The following is a 14,110-nucleotide window of genomic DNA, read 5'->3' as shown; positions in this document are numbered from 1 at the left end:
ATATATATATATATATATATATATATATATATATATATATATATATATATATACACATATATATACACATGATAAAATTATGCAGTAAATAAAAACTATGTTAAATAAACCAGAATATTTTCGCAGCTTTGCTCACGCAGGGCACTTGGCTTAGAAGTAGAATCTGGAATAGCTATAAAGGAGTTCCCACAAGTGATGCTTTCTACTTTACTTTGTGGTCCAAACTATTGATTGGGTGATTATAGAGGGAGGCCTTTTTGTTTACTACATGATTGTATGTGCTCATTCATAGTTTAAATACATAAAGTAAAAAAAATAAGTGTACGGTCATGAAAAAACAGGGAAAAAAAAACATAGAATTTGAAAATAGCAATTTCCAGGCCTGGATAAGTGTGGACAAATAAAAATGCCAAAGTCTTGGAAAAATATGGAAATTTGGTCTACAAATCTTTGTTTCAGTTTATTGATAGAGAAAATAAGTTTTGAGCTTACAAATACGTCAGAGTTAATTCAGTAATTTAATTTAGTAATTTAACATTTTATTATTAAATATTGTCAGACTCATTTTAGGCATACTTTAATCGATTTCGATAATATTTTTGGTTGATTTTTGTTTTTTGCACATTTACAAGCATGGAAAAAAAGCAGATATTGTTGGTGTCTGGGGAGTCGGACACTCGATTGGTAGTTGCTTAATTAGCCAGCATGCTAATGCACATCACACCGACTCACAGGAGATAGACAAACTTGGGATTACGTCAGAAACTTGTGTGCTAGTGTGAACGCAGGGTAAGAGCAAGGAAATCTGTAAACTGTGCTGAACTCCGGCCCCCTGTTGCCCAACCCACGGTCACTATGACGCATCTATTATCCTCTATACCTTTATTATTTAATTATCTAAAGTACTTTTTCCAAATACACTCTTTTTCACACAAAGTTCTTTATGCAAATCTATTAGTCTAGAAATAGGCTGCCCTAAGCATGATTTTAATATGTGGCTTAAAAATACAGGACATAAGAAAATCTCATGCAAATTAAATTGTGTTTCTTTTTTTCCCTTTTTTTTCAAATAAGGGTTTATCTGTTTTTCTTTAAATGCTATACAAATGTTTAGCACCAATTTGTTGTTTATGGTCTTAACGTTACAGGTCTTTATAGAACGATGGACTGTAAATAATTGCAATATCTTTTTACTATCGGGTTTGTTTGTGTTTGTGTGCAGGGATTTTATATCTTTTATATAGCTTTTTTAGTGGCTGTATTTAGATTATCCCATGAATGACTACGGCTTAACAATGAGGGAAATACATTTTATTGCTAATACAAATGTAACAGATATCTTTACAGCTTCAGAAAATATACAACAAACAAGTTTCATTTTTATATACTGAACCAGTGGAGTTTAAGAACAATAGGAAAATAAAGTAAGGCACTTTATGAAGAGAAACAGGAAGAGAAAAATACAATGTCACCAGCCGTGATTCCTTTCGTTACAGACCTCTTTTACAGACCTCGTTTATTCTGGAGTACGGGCTAAATAACAGACTGCTTCTAGTCAATGGCAGCAGACATATTCATTAGCAAGTGCATGTATTGTAGAAAAGCTCCAGTCTCCCATTCAGCTGGGCATGTATTCAGTGGTGTTTGAGCGCCACCCGTGGCTGTGTTGAGGTACTACACATATGACATTCATTTATTAGTCCGTGGGGAGAACTGGACTCTGAGCGTTTCAAAAAAAGAATATTCCTAGGGGAACTCATGAGTGTGGAAATAGGACAGACTCTGGCTGTAACCAGCAAAGTCTTTACAACTTACATTAGCAGGCCTTCAACAACCTTGCTGCAGTCCTTGGACTTTAGTGAAGTCTGTGAAGTGCTGCACTCGTAGACATGCTGTCTGGCATGTAGTGTCCCACACAAAGTTACACAGTCTTTAAGCCCTTTGTTACAAAGAGCTCTGCTGTGGGGCCTTCTGGAATGGTTGAAGTTGCTCTATAGTCCCCCTCATGGAGCTGCACCACAGGGCCCACAGCTGAAGTTATTGCACTGTGCTCCCTCAGCCCGACCTCGTAAGTTGTAGAGGCCAGTCAGTTGTGTGGATCCACCATCACAGGATTTCCACCGTCCACCTCTGGTTGGACTTCCTCTCGTCAAAAGTGTTCAGAATCACCTGGGTTTTGTCGTACTGTTGACCACCTAGAAAAAGAAGACTAATTAGTGTAACAGAACAAAAGGTATTTCATTTAATGCTAAAATGTTACGCTAAAATGCTGTCTAAAACTGATGAGTTCCAGGTAAAGAATCTGATTGGCTGAGACACCTTTAAAGCTCACTTTGTAGGCCACTTTTTTTCTATACAGAACCAGTCAAAAGTTTGGAGACGCCTTCTCATTTTATGTTTTTCTTATTTAATGTATTTATTTTCTACATTGGGAATTAATATTTAAGACATGAAAACAATTAAGGGATACAAATGGAATTATGTAGTAAACATTAAAAAAAGGAAAGGAAAAGCAGCAGCTGGCATATTCTGCCAAATCAGGAAAAATACCCAGGAAATTATATGTTTAAATGTGCATCCAAATTAACTTTAAAATACATTTTATTATTAGGCATAGTTTATTGTACATTGTCCTAACTGCAAAAGTAAGATATGCAGTTAAAAACATAAAAAAAAAACTACTTAGAACACTGACAAAATTGCATTTGTTAGCTGTCCATACTCTAATTATAAACTTTACCACAAATGTTATTATTAAAATCCTTCAGAGTAGGGCTTTAACTAATTATTATTTTGGTAGTCTTATGTAATTATTAGAACGAGCAGTCAACCATGTCTTTAAAATAAAGACTTTTTTTTGAGAGAAAATGAAATGAATTAGTGGACTTGCTTTTAAACATGCTTTTTAAATGTCACAAGTTTTGTAACCATCTTCGGTTTAGGAACTTTGTAAAAAAATTAAGTAAAGCTGCCTGAGTTTGACCAGTACATGTTTTGAATAGTTAAATACACGTGTTATTAGATTCAGAGGAAAAAAAAAAGTTTAATTTGGAAGAGTTCGGTGGAATGGCCCAACTATTGTTCAAAAAACACTTTAAGACGCTGAGAAAACTATTCCAGGTGACTCTCCCTCATGAAGACACTGAGATTAAAATAATTCCGTATAGCTTTAATATGGTTTTCAATATTAAATTTAGATTTAGCTTTACAGAAATCCAATAATACAACAAAATTAGGCGCAAACAAAAAGCTTGTATGGCAAGAACAACTTATTTAGAGCTGAAGGAAGAAAGTATGGGAGATGTCAAAAAGTCTAATATTTAATGAACTTCAAACGCCACCTGTTGGTGGTGTATGATGCTAATTCAAATGCAATACCACCTGTGGCCACAAGATGGGGTGTTTGATAAGGGTTTAATAAACATTAACTGCGGCCCCTGTGCTAACAGTAAAAAAGCAGTAAGATAGGTAGGGTCTGTAAGGTGTGGCGGCAGTAAAAGTCTCAGGGTGTGTCCTGAACTCTGTCATCAGCCTCATTATCATCATACCAGGGCTGCCTTCAGACCAGGGAGTGATCACAAGAAAAACATACAACAACGGGCATGCCCAGTACGCGTGCTAGCTCATCCTCCTTTTGTTTCTCTTCCACAGCCCGTCTGTCTGTCTGTCTGTCTCTGGATCTCACACACACTGCATGTGATCTTTAGGTGTGTTAAAACCTGATGATCCTTTCAGTTTCTAATTAGAACCTACACACAACTTTTACTTTTAATATCAGGACAAGTAAGAATTTTCAAAGCTAATTATGTGCAGGGAATGATCAGGTTTAACTGAGACAGATAGATAGGCTAGCTGTTACAGCTGATAATAGTTTAGTAAATTTGTAGAAGGACAAGTAATTTAGCCTAATTCTGTGCTATTTGTAGGCTGACATGAGGACAAACTGATCACTATAATTATATGTGGTTTGAATTGGTACAAGCTCAATTAAGTCAATATAAATTCTATGCTGATTTTAAATCGAAAGGAACTACTTAAATTAAATTAGCACAAATAATTAAACATAGTTTGTTCTATGCTGTAATAATTTTAATATAAATTGCTGTTTGTAAATTGATTTAGAACAGAATTGTTTTAGTGTTTGAATTTGTTGTGATTAAACTGGGACTCCTTACAATTAGAAATTAATTGAAAACATTACTTTACTCTATTTAGGCTTAAAGTAAATGTTGCATGATGTTAGATATTTTAAAGGAGTACACAACAAAATTTTAAATTCAACATTTAACAGCATATATTTGTACCAAGAATGCCAGATAATGATTTAAAAAGTCTATAAATAAATATTATACCCAATAAAATAAAAAATATTAGCAAAAATAAATAAATAAATCGCTTTTTCCCTCTTTAACACTAATAAGAACTTTTTAAATACAGCTCTGGAAAAATTAAAAGAACACTTTGAGTAAAATTAACATTCTTGTTTTATTTTATAAACTACAAACATTTCTCCCAAATTCCAAATAAAAATATTGTAATTTAGAGCAATTATTTGCAGGAAATGAGAAATTGCTGAAATAAAACAATGTAGAGCTTTCAGATCTCAAATAATGCAAAGAAAGCAAGTTCATATTCATAAAGATTTAAGAGTTCAAAATCTATATTTGTTGGAACAACCCTGTTTTTTAATCAAAGTTTTCATGCATCTTGGCATCATGTTCTCCTCCACCAGTCTTACACACTGCTTTTGGATAACTTTATGCCTTTACTCCTGGTGCAACAATTTAAGCAGTTCATTCAGTTTGGTTTGATGGATTGTGATCATACATCTTCCTCTTGGTTATATTCCAGAGGTTTTCAATTTGGTAAAACTAAAGAAACTCAAGTTTTATGTGGTCTCTTAATTTTTTTCGAGAGCTGTATAAGTGGAATTAGAGACTTTAACATTTAACACTTTAACTCACCTTTAACCTCCAGCACCAGGTCAGGCTTGAGATTTGATCGGACCAGGCCGTCCGCTGTGACGTTCCAGAATTGGTTTTCTTTGCCGTGTTCTGGAGAGATGTTCAGACGTCCACCTGCCATCATCACACTGCCTGATGTCTCCAGACAGCAATCCTCCACAAGCTGCTCAAAAAGAGAAGAGAGAGGCTAGTTAGTGATGTATAGCTTCACACTATAGCCTCACACTAACCTAAAAAATCTACCCCTCCCTCCAAATTTTAAAGATGGAGGAAGTCAGATCTCGAAGGCCTCACCCTAATTCCCCTTCACTGTCTGTAAACCTGCCTTTACCTTCATAAAACTGTTCCCTGGAACGCTTATAGAGACCTGACTCATTAACTGCCTCTGAAACATGAGCTTGTAAGTACTGGCAGCTCGTCTGTGGAAGTAGACAGGCTGCCATTACAACCTGTTTGGAGCTAATAACAGCATTTGGCACAAGTTCAAGTCTGTGCTTTAAGTTGAACCGATTTCGATATTTCATGTTTGAAAGGAAACTGTCAGTAAAACTTGCGTGTCGTGTCATGCTCTAAATTGAAATATAGATAAAAGTACTTAAGAGTCTGTGAATTTTTGCAGTCAAAATACTTGAAAAATGCCTAGATGCCTAAATCACAGTGATGTGTTATATGGGTGAGAGCACTGCTGAGTATGGTGAAACACAAAAGCTATTTCAGCCTGTAGATTTCTCAGGGGAGGAGGGTAAAAAACAGACAAGGCTAATCTGTATTTAAAAATTTAGAGTTGCACCCTGGACAGCATGTATAGTACATTTTATTATATCTGATTTTATCTGGTTCAGTAGTGCACATATAGAAAGTGTACCTTGCAGCGCAGCAGTCCGTTCTGGTAGAGCCAGACTTGTTCATCACCTCCGGTCTCTTCCACTACCTGCACCCGCACCAGCTTAATGTCATCCAGGGGTCCAGACAGGGACATCACGCAGCCGGTCTCTGCACTACGCAGGCGGAAATACGTAGGCTTCTGCATCGAAAAATACATACAATTAAACAACAGTTTTAAAAGCTATAGTAGCAGAAGTTTCCAGTCCCCAGTCCCAGTCACTGAACGAGTACATATCCAGTTAAAGTGCATGTTTTTGTGCATAATTCCAGGACAGGTTTGTACATCATTATCTCCACTTCATCAGTGCCCTGTCTATAGAGATGTACTCTGTGGAACGGTCTTTTCATGCTTCACTTACCTCCTCACTCATCACTTGAAAAACATTTAACCTGTGATTCTCAAACCGGTCCTCACACTTACCCAGACAGTCCATGTGCGTGCTGGACTTCTTTGGCTGCTAGTTGGCATGGTAGCGATTTTGGTAGTGCCCAGTAACCAGGGTACTAACTGGGGCTGCACGATATTGGAAAAATTTTACATTGCAAATGTTCTTTTTTCGATAATATATATCGCAATATTAAACAAGGCAGGGCCTATGACGTCACCATTCCCGCCTCCACCCATGCGCTGTCTCACGTCCGGACCGATCAAGAGCTTTTTTTAATTTTTTTAATCAGGCATTTAAATGGATTTTTAAAAGGTGTATAAGAGTGTTTTTCTGGGATTAAAAGCATGATTTCAGCTGTAACTTGAAATATCTGTGAAAAACTGTGCTGGACTGAGATGCACAGCTTTCGATACGTGCATTTACAAGCACGTACCCAACCATGTGGATGGAGGCCATGCGGTTACCTCGTGTTTACTCCTGCCCCCACCTCGCTCTCCCCCTCCCACTCGGGCTTCTCAGGCAGCAGCAGTGTGTCACTCACACAGACACAGAGACAACGCTGTGTATCTACTTCTTGTGTCAAGAATCAAAACATTGCAACATGACGTGTTTGATTTAATTGCTTTAAGTGACATTGCACGTCCTGTGATGTGACTATTGCGCATGCGCACATCTTGATGACGATGCTTAACTGATATATCGTCTCGTCCTAGTACTAATGCCACGGTAGCAATTTCAGAAGAAGCCTTTAGCCATAGTGCTAACACAACAGTATGTAGTAGTAATGTATGACAAGGTTTGTAGCTGGCATGCTATTGCTACGTTAGCAACGTGGGATATGCCAATTTTTGGCATGCTAGTACCATGGTAGCAATGTTGGATATGCTTGGTTGAAGACATGTTAATGCCTCGGTAGCAGCGTAATGAGTCTTGTAGCTAGTGTGCTAACTCCCCAGTAGTGATTTTGGACAAGGCCTCTAGCATGCATGTTTGTGGGAGTAGCTTTGTTAGCTTAGCAGTAGCAATGTTGGATAAGCACGTTCCCGGTATTCTACATTTCATTACAGTGTGCTAATGCAATGTCGGACAAGCCATGGAGCTTACCCTACTGTAGTGATGAGGGACGAAGCCTGTACAGTAGCCATATGGGATTGGCCTAGTTTTTTGTCCTGTCAATGCCACAGTAGCGATGTTGGTTGAGGCCAGTCACTGGCATGCTAATGTCACAGTAGCAATGTTAAGAAGGCCAGAAGTAATGCGCGATATGGCTGTAGCCAGTTTGCAAAAACCACAGTAACAATGTTGATTGAGTCCAGGAGCCTAGTAGTATGTTATTGCAGCACAGTAGTGATATTGGATTTGGCTGGTAGAATTGTACAAGTCCTGTAGCCAGTACCAACACTGCAATAGTGATGTTAGACAAAGCCAGTAGCGGACATGGTGCCAGTATGGCATTGGTTTAATTGGTTTTACTTGATTTAATGTAGGGCTGTATGTATAATAATATATCATTTAAGCATCGTCATCACGATGTGTGCATACGCAATAGTCACATTGCAGGACGTGCAATGTCACATAAGGCAATTAAATCAAACACGTCATGTTGCAATGATTTGTTTCTTGACACAAGAAGTAGATACACAGCGTTGTCTCTGTGTCTATGTAAGTGACAGGCTGCTGCTGCCTGAAAAGCGGCTGACTCAGCTCTTGATTGGTAAAATTTTTCCAGTATCGTGCAGCCCTAGTTTATTGTTTGTCACGATGTGACCCACCCATCTGATGACTCGAATAAAGCGTGACCATACCGTTCCAGGGAGTACGTTTCTACAGAATGGGCAACCACTGGAGTGGAGATAATGATATGCATTCCTGTCCCAGACAAAACATGCACTTTAACTGCACATGCACCTACTGAATCTGTCCTGCACTACCGCCTCCAGTTCCCACGCTTCACACCTCAGTACACAAACATCAGTCAGGCCCATCAGTCTCAGCAGAGACTGAGCTAGAACACACACAAACACACACACACACGTCATATTATTCCAAACTCTGGTGATCAACCTGAATAAGCAATCAGAACTGATGGCATCTCAAACATGAAGATTTCTTCAGACTGGAATATTAAACATTTATACTATTCACACAGCTAATGACACCCTCATCAGTTTCAGAATTCAGGAGATAATTGGAGACACAAGGCAGCATCTTCAATTTCATATTGGTGACACAGAACAACAGAAATCAAAACAGCTGCTTTGTATTAATTAAAGTCTTTGATTCTACTAGGATATATATTTTTAATTATATAAAACTGACACACAATAATCGAACTACAATTTCTATGATCACCACATTTCTGTAGTTATCTGGTTACTTGTGTGGGCATGTGAACAGCATACTGTGTATTTCTTTTTTTTTTTTTTTTCAGTCTGCATGCATGCAAATGCAACCGGATAGAACACACTCAAAAAAAAAAAAGCTTGTCTCAATCTCTGCAGCAGTATAGAGAATGGTTATGTTCACAAAAGCCACAGAAGGAAGTTTACGTGAGATTATTGCCTAGTTGCAAAGGAGAAGCCCTTTATTAAGTCCTGAGTATTGCCTGCCTTTTGTAAACCTAGAGTTTCCCATTATCTGATTTCCCAAGCAAGCTGTGAAAGTGTAGTGAACAGACAGAATCTGATTTTCTGCAGTTATCAGATTACTCAATGCATGTAGAAAAAACACTGTTTTATGTTGTTTATGGCAGAAAAAACATGTAAAATGAAAGTATATTAAACCCATCAAACCTGTAGTAGTGGTCGCAGGGATCCGATTTGTTGCCAGCCACTGAATTTCCTCCAGTCACCAATTTCACTGGGCTGGAGTAAAATCTGACGGCCATGAAAGTTCTTCCCTTCATATAACACCCACCTGCAAGCACACAACATTCACACAAAGTTACTTCATGCTGTATATATTCTAGCATGCAGAAACATGGAGGACATGGTAATGGAGTTTCCTGTTTCCTCAAAATACAGAGACACAAGTTTTATAGAAACTTAAAAAGCTGGCGAGCCCTGTGAACTAATGAAGTTACAATTTGTAACATTTTGTCCACAATAAGCAAAAGGTATATTTGGAGAAAAGGATAAGAGAGGTTGGATCATGCTTTTGCTTGGGTTTTAGCCAGTTTCAATATATAAATATATAATTTTTTCACACCATGTATCAATTTATCATAAAAAAAAGTTTTGTACCACCCCTAAACACAAGTAATGATATATATGTCTTGTATTAATTGACTTAATGAATATATAAAATCATAAATTTGAGTTATCATGACAGCTCTATTTATACTGGGGTCACAGTCAGCCACATCTCCTCATTGCACACTGAGAGGATAACATCCAAGTGTGATATTCACACTGACGCCAGGCATTTAGTACAGCTGCAGCTCAGCGGCCTGAGAACGTGGGTTCAATTCCAGCTCATAACATGCTTCTACTGTACTCTTACATCTTACATAATTGGCTGATCATTAAAAAAAAACTTGATTGTCAACTAACTGAATCATTGCATGCGGGCTACTTGTTAGTACTGCTGTTGCGTAATAAAACATAAATTATTATTACAGGTTATTTCCTTTCTTTTTTTTTTTATAATAATAATAACCCTATAATAATAATCCTGCCACAGATATCCAGAATAATGCATTTCACACTAAAGCAGCTCTGAATCTGATTCTGAATCTCTGTGATTGAATTACGCAGGAATTCTAAAAATTAGCTGGAGTTCCCCTTTGAGACACTTTTATACATTCATAAGCAGCTTATAGAGCCAGGCTCTGTAATTACTGACAGCACAAGGTTTAGCCACATTTGTGTGTGTGTGTGTGTGTGTGTGTGTGTGTGTGAGAGTGTGTGGAATTTTCCAGCCTGTGTTTGGATATTAGGAGCCACTCACATTCCTCCGTTCACCAACAGGGACTGGACCCGCCCATCGATCCCGGCCGACGACAGGCTGATCGCTCCATCCGTCAGAACGAACTTCCGCCCCCTGAAGCTCAGCTTACAGAAGAGAGTGATGGAGGGAAGAGAGAACTCCTGCTCCACAGAAGAAGAGAGAAGAAAAGCAGGAGAACAGATGCTCACGATTAGAACTGAACATCACATGCTTCTTCTGCAGAACAATAAAACTGCCGTGCAGATGGATGACAAAAATACAAGATTCTCTTTCTTTATTCACTCTTCTGCTTTTTTTTATTTCTTTTCTGTCTGTTTTTCTTCACTTAATTATTTTTATTTCTGATTCTCCCTTTCTTTTTTCTCTCTACTTTCTATCCCCCAACCCAACCCTGATATTGGGGCATTTAAAACTGTCTCACTCACTCCTTCTATCTCACTCATTCCCCTCACTCTCCATATTCTATCTCTCATTCTGTCATTCTTCTTTACCTTTGCTCTCCTTACTTTATCTTCTCCTGCTCTTGCCATCCTTTACTTCTTTCCCTTCTTCTTTTGATTTCTATTCTTCCCTTTATCAACCCTTGCCTCCTCTATACCATGTATTTCTCTCTCTTTTTTTTACTATTTCTGTCCCTCTGTTCTCTTCTCTTTCCATTCTCTCACTTTCTCTGTATCCCTCTCCTCCCCTGCCTCTCTCTACATCTCATTCTGTTCCCTTTCTCCCCTCTTTATTTCTCTTCCCCCTTTCTCCATCTCTCACTTTTTATTCCCTTCCTCTCACTTACTCCCTATTCTTGCCTCCTTGTCTTCTTTACCTCTCATTTTTCTTTCCTCTGTCTCTTATTCTTTAATTCCCTTAATCCACCCCCCTTAGGTCACTCCTTCTTCATCTTGCCATTTTCCTTTTCTTGCCTCCTTTCCCTCTCACTTTTCCTTTTTTCACCTTTTCTTTTTCCCGCTTTCCTCTCCTTGACTCTCATTCTTTTGTTCCTCTTGCTCTCTCGCTCCCTCTCCTCACTCTCTTTTCCTTTCCTTACCTTTCTCTACTTCTCATTCTGTTTCTTTTTGTTCCCTTTGTGTCCCTTATTTATTTTTGTCCCCTTTACTCCTTTACTATTTCCTTTAACTCCCTCAATTTTCTCACCCCATCCCTCCTTCCACCCTTTCTCTCTCTCACTCTTTCTGTAGTTCACTGGAGAGTAGTTTACTGTACTCACATGTCCTACAGTGTGTAGAGACTGGATGGTACAGTCAGGTCTCAGGCAGCCCATGGCCTCAGTGTCTCTGTATTCTCCTTCCTCCAGCACGTACATGTTCTCTGTGAACTGAGGCCCTTCAAACGCCACCCAGCTACACACACACACACACACACACACACACACACACACACACACAGTTAATCAAAGCAATAATACCAGCATGTACATCCTCCAGACGCATCCATCATCCATGACATGTTTACATGTGTTTCAGTTTACACTAAATAACAAACAGCAGCTGCACTGCAGACCTCACGCCTAAATCCTCAAACTCTCAGCCTAAATCTATTTGCTACATTTGTTTAAGGGTGTGTTTTCACACCAGCACTATTTATTCTGGTCAAGACTAACTGGTTAAGACCATCGCAACTATCAAATATACTCTGAATGGCTGTTCAGGTGCAGTTTAAACTGATTTATTATCCAGATAATTATTGCAGCCATAAACTAATACCATCTCTGCTGCTGCTCCTCGCTAATCTGTTTTGACTGTTTTAATGCCATATGTGCAGCCCTCGCCACTATGTCCCGCACAACTCTGTTTACTGACATTACCGCATGGACGTTTTCTGCATTCATAGTAAAAGCAGATTTCCACTGCACAAATATACAGTACGCACTGATCTGACACACAGGACCTTCTTGATGTGTTTACCAATCAGAGGAAACGATGCACTTGCATGGTTTGCTGGGGCACATTTTGGTGTGTGTAGGTTATTGTCTGTGTAAAAACAAACCAAACCGAGGTGTGAACGCTCTAAGTAAACAAACTTATCAACTGAAGTGTTTAGAAAAACAAACTACAGGTGTGAAAACGCCGTAAAGTCGTGCTATCCTTCCGTTTCTTGGGTGATATTTATTTATTCAGTCTTAGTAGTAATAGTAATAGTTCCAGTACAGATCTAAAGAAGCAACAATGTCTTGGTTGATACAGTTTGTGCAAAAACTTGGCGACTCTCTAGCAAATTTCTGTAATATAAACATTCAGCATCCGTTCAGAAGACCCGAATGATCTCATGATGATGTCAAACAAACTCTCCGATTCAATTCAGCATATCTTTGCTCCATCAGGCAACAGATCGCTTGTTGCTAAAACAAATGAAACTGCTGTGTATTGTAACGAAATTCACTGTATGTTTTTATCAACAACACTGCCACCGACAGCTGTTCTCCAGCAACATGAATCTCCAGAACGTGAGAATATAGAAAGAATCCAGTCTCAATATTTAGCTGTTAATACAGTAACTCCTGAGCCTTGTGTTTGAGTACCAAAATTTATATCTTTGCCTTAAGAAATGGGACAATCCTTAAATTACTTGATACAGCATCAAAATGAATAAATACATAAATAGAACACTGTGTCAATAGCAGCTAATAGCGGTGCTCTGTAGGCAACTGTCAGTCTGTCGTGATGCAGAGGAGCGGTAAAGGCCAGAAGAATCAAGACCCTTTACTCACCTTCCAGCTAAAACCTTACAGGAACGGGGGCAGAACCCATCCGGCAGGAACGCCAAACTCTCCTCTAGAACCACAACTTCTCCCTGGAAGTCAGGCTCAGAGAACATCTGGATCTGAAACCACAAAACAAACAAAATTAATTTGTACAGCCCTATTTGAACGGGATAAGACATCTTGGCAGAAATGACTAAAATGGGAGTGGTTACTTGATTTACACACTGGTGTCTTCTCCAAAAGTGTGATTATAACCAATGCCATATCCCACTTTGGTGGTAATTGATATGAAAATGTTCATAACATGCATGTAGGCAATGACTTAACTAAAGCTACTAATAGATGATGTGGCAAAAATGTTTATAATAATAAATTAAATTTTGGTCAATATGATATCTATTTTTATTTAATTCATAACTTTATTTAATTTAACTCATTAGGACTCCCCCCCATTACAAGTGATGCTCCAACACCAGAAGGGTAAAGACTAGCACATGCCTCCTCCAACACATGTGAAGTCAGACCTCCACCTCTTTTCAAACTGCTGCTAATGCAGCATTTCCGAGTAGCATCACAGAGCACTCCGTGGAAAGCGCAGCAACTTGGTTCCGATACATCAGCTCACAGATGCCTTGTGCTGATCGACATCACCCTTTAAGGCGATTGGGCTGATTGCAAGCAGCATGAACTGGATTTGAACCAGTGATCTCCCGACCATAGTGGCAGCGCTGAGCCCGCTGGATCACTTAGAGCACTAATATGATATAATTGTGATATTTATATGAACAGTATATAATAAGCTAACTGTTTCCAAAGCTGAATTAATCACTGAGTGAAAACTAAACAACTGTTCAAACTCCTCAGTGTTCCAGAAAAGCATCAAATATTAATTTTCCATAGAATTTGACAGAATATTTACTATCAAAGCTTGCATTTGCACGGAATTAACATAACATAAGCTAATTTTACAGCTCATTTTCTGCAGAATTTTTAATGGTGCGCAAGCACATTATGTAGTAAACAGTAAGTAATACTGACATGGCACATTCAGACAGGACTAAACTTACAAAGGACATCCAGCAATAACTACTTTAAAGAATATACATAAAAAAAAGACTCAGCAGATGACCTACAATCTCTAAATGTACACTGAAGCTATAAAGTAGGTAATCCTGATGACTAAAAATTATTATAGCACCTGTAAATTAGAC

At 38.4% G+C, this 14,110-nt stretch overlaps 2 protein-coding genes across 3 annotated transcripts in view; one reads left to right on the top strand and one right to left on the bottom strand.

The window, feature by feature from the left end:
* rtn4ip1 (reticulon 4 interacting protein 1) overlaps nucleotides 1–10,463 on the top strand; it is a 32,389-nt gene extending 21,926 nt beyond the window's left edge. The window contains exon 10 of the mRNA XM_007257587.4: nucleotides 10,207–10,463. The gene's annotated coding sequence lies outside the window, so the exon portion shown is untranslated. The remainder of the gene's footprint in view (nucleotides 1–10,206) is intronic.
* The window catches only part of crybg1a (crystallin beta-gamma domain containing 1a), a 110,019-nt gene continuing 97,198 nt past the window's right edge, over nucleotides 1,290–14,110 (bottom strand). For both annotated transcript variants that reach the window (XM_022672652.2, XM_022672653.2), the window contains 7 exons: nucleotides 12,906–13,018; nucleotides 11,406–11,538; nucleotides 10,187–10,326; nucleotides 9,031–9,154; nucleotides 5,830–5,988; nucleotides 4,965–5,127; nucleotides 1,290–2,195 (listed from right to left, as the gene is read on the bottom strand). In XM_022672652.2, the coding sequence (XP_022528373.2) occupies nucleotides 2,107–2,195; nucleotides 4,965–5,127; nucleotides 5,830–5,988; nucleotides 9,031–9,154; nucleotides 10,187–10,326; nucleotides 11,406–11,538; nucleotides 12,906–13,018 (921 nt within the window). In that variant the 3' untranslated portion in view covers nucleotides 1,290–2,106. The remainder of the gene's footprint in view (nucleotides 2,196–4,964; nucleotides 5,128–5,829; nucleotides 5,989–9,030; nucleotides 9,155–10,186; nucleotides 10,327–11,405; nucleotides 11,539–12,905; nucleotides 13,019–14,110) is intronic.

The sequence above is a fragment of the Astyanax mexicanus genome, chromosome 14 (assembly GCF_023375975.1).
Source record: "Astyanax mexicanus isolate ESR-SI-001 chromosome 14, AstMex3_surface, whole genome shotgun sequence".
NCBI lineage: Eukaryota > Metazoa > Chordata > Actinopteri > Characiformes > Acestrorhamphidae > Astyanax > Astyanax mexicanus.
The sequence above is the reverse complement of the archived record's forward strand: the minus strand, read 5'-3'. Positions and strand labels throughout refer to the sequence as shown.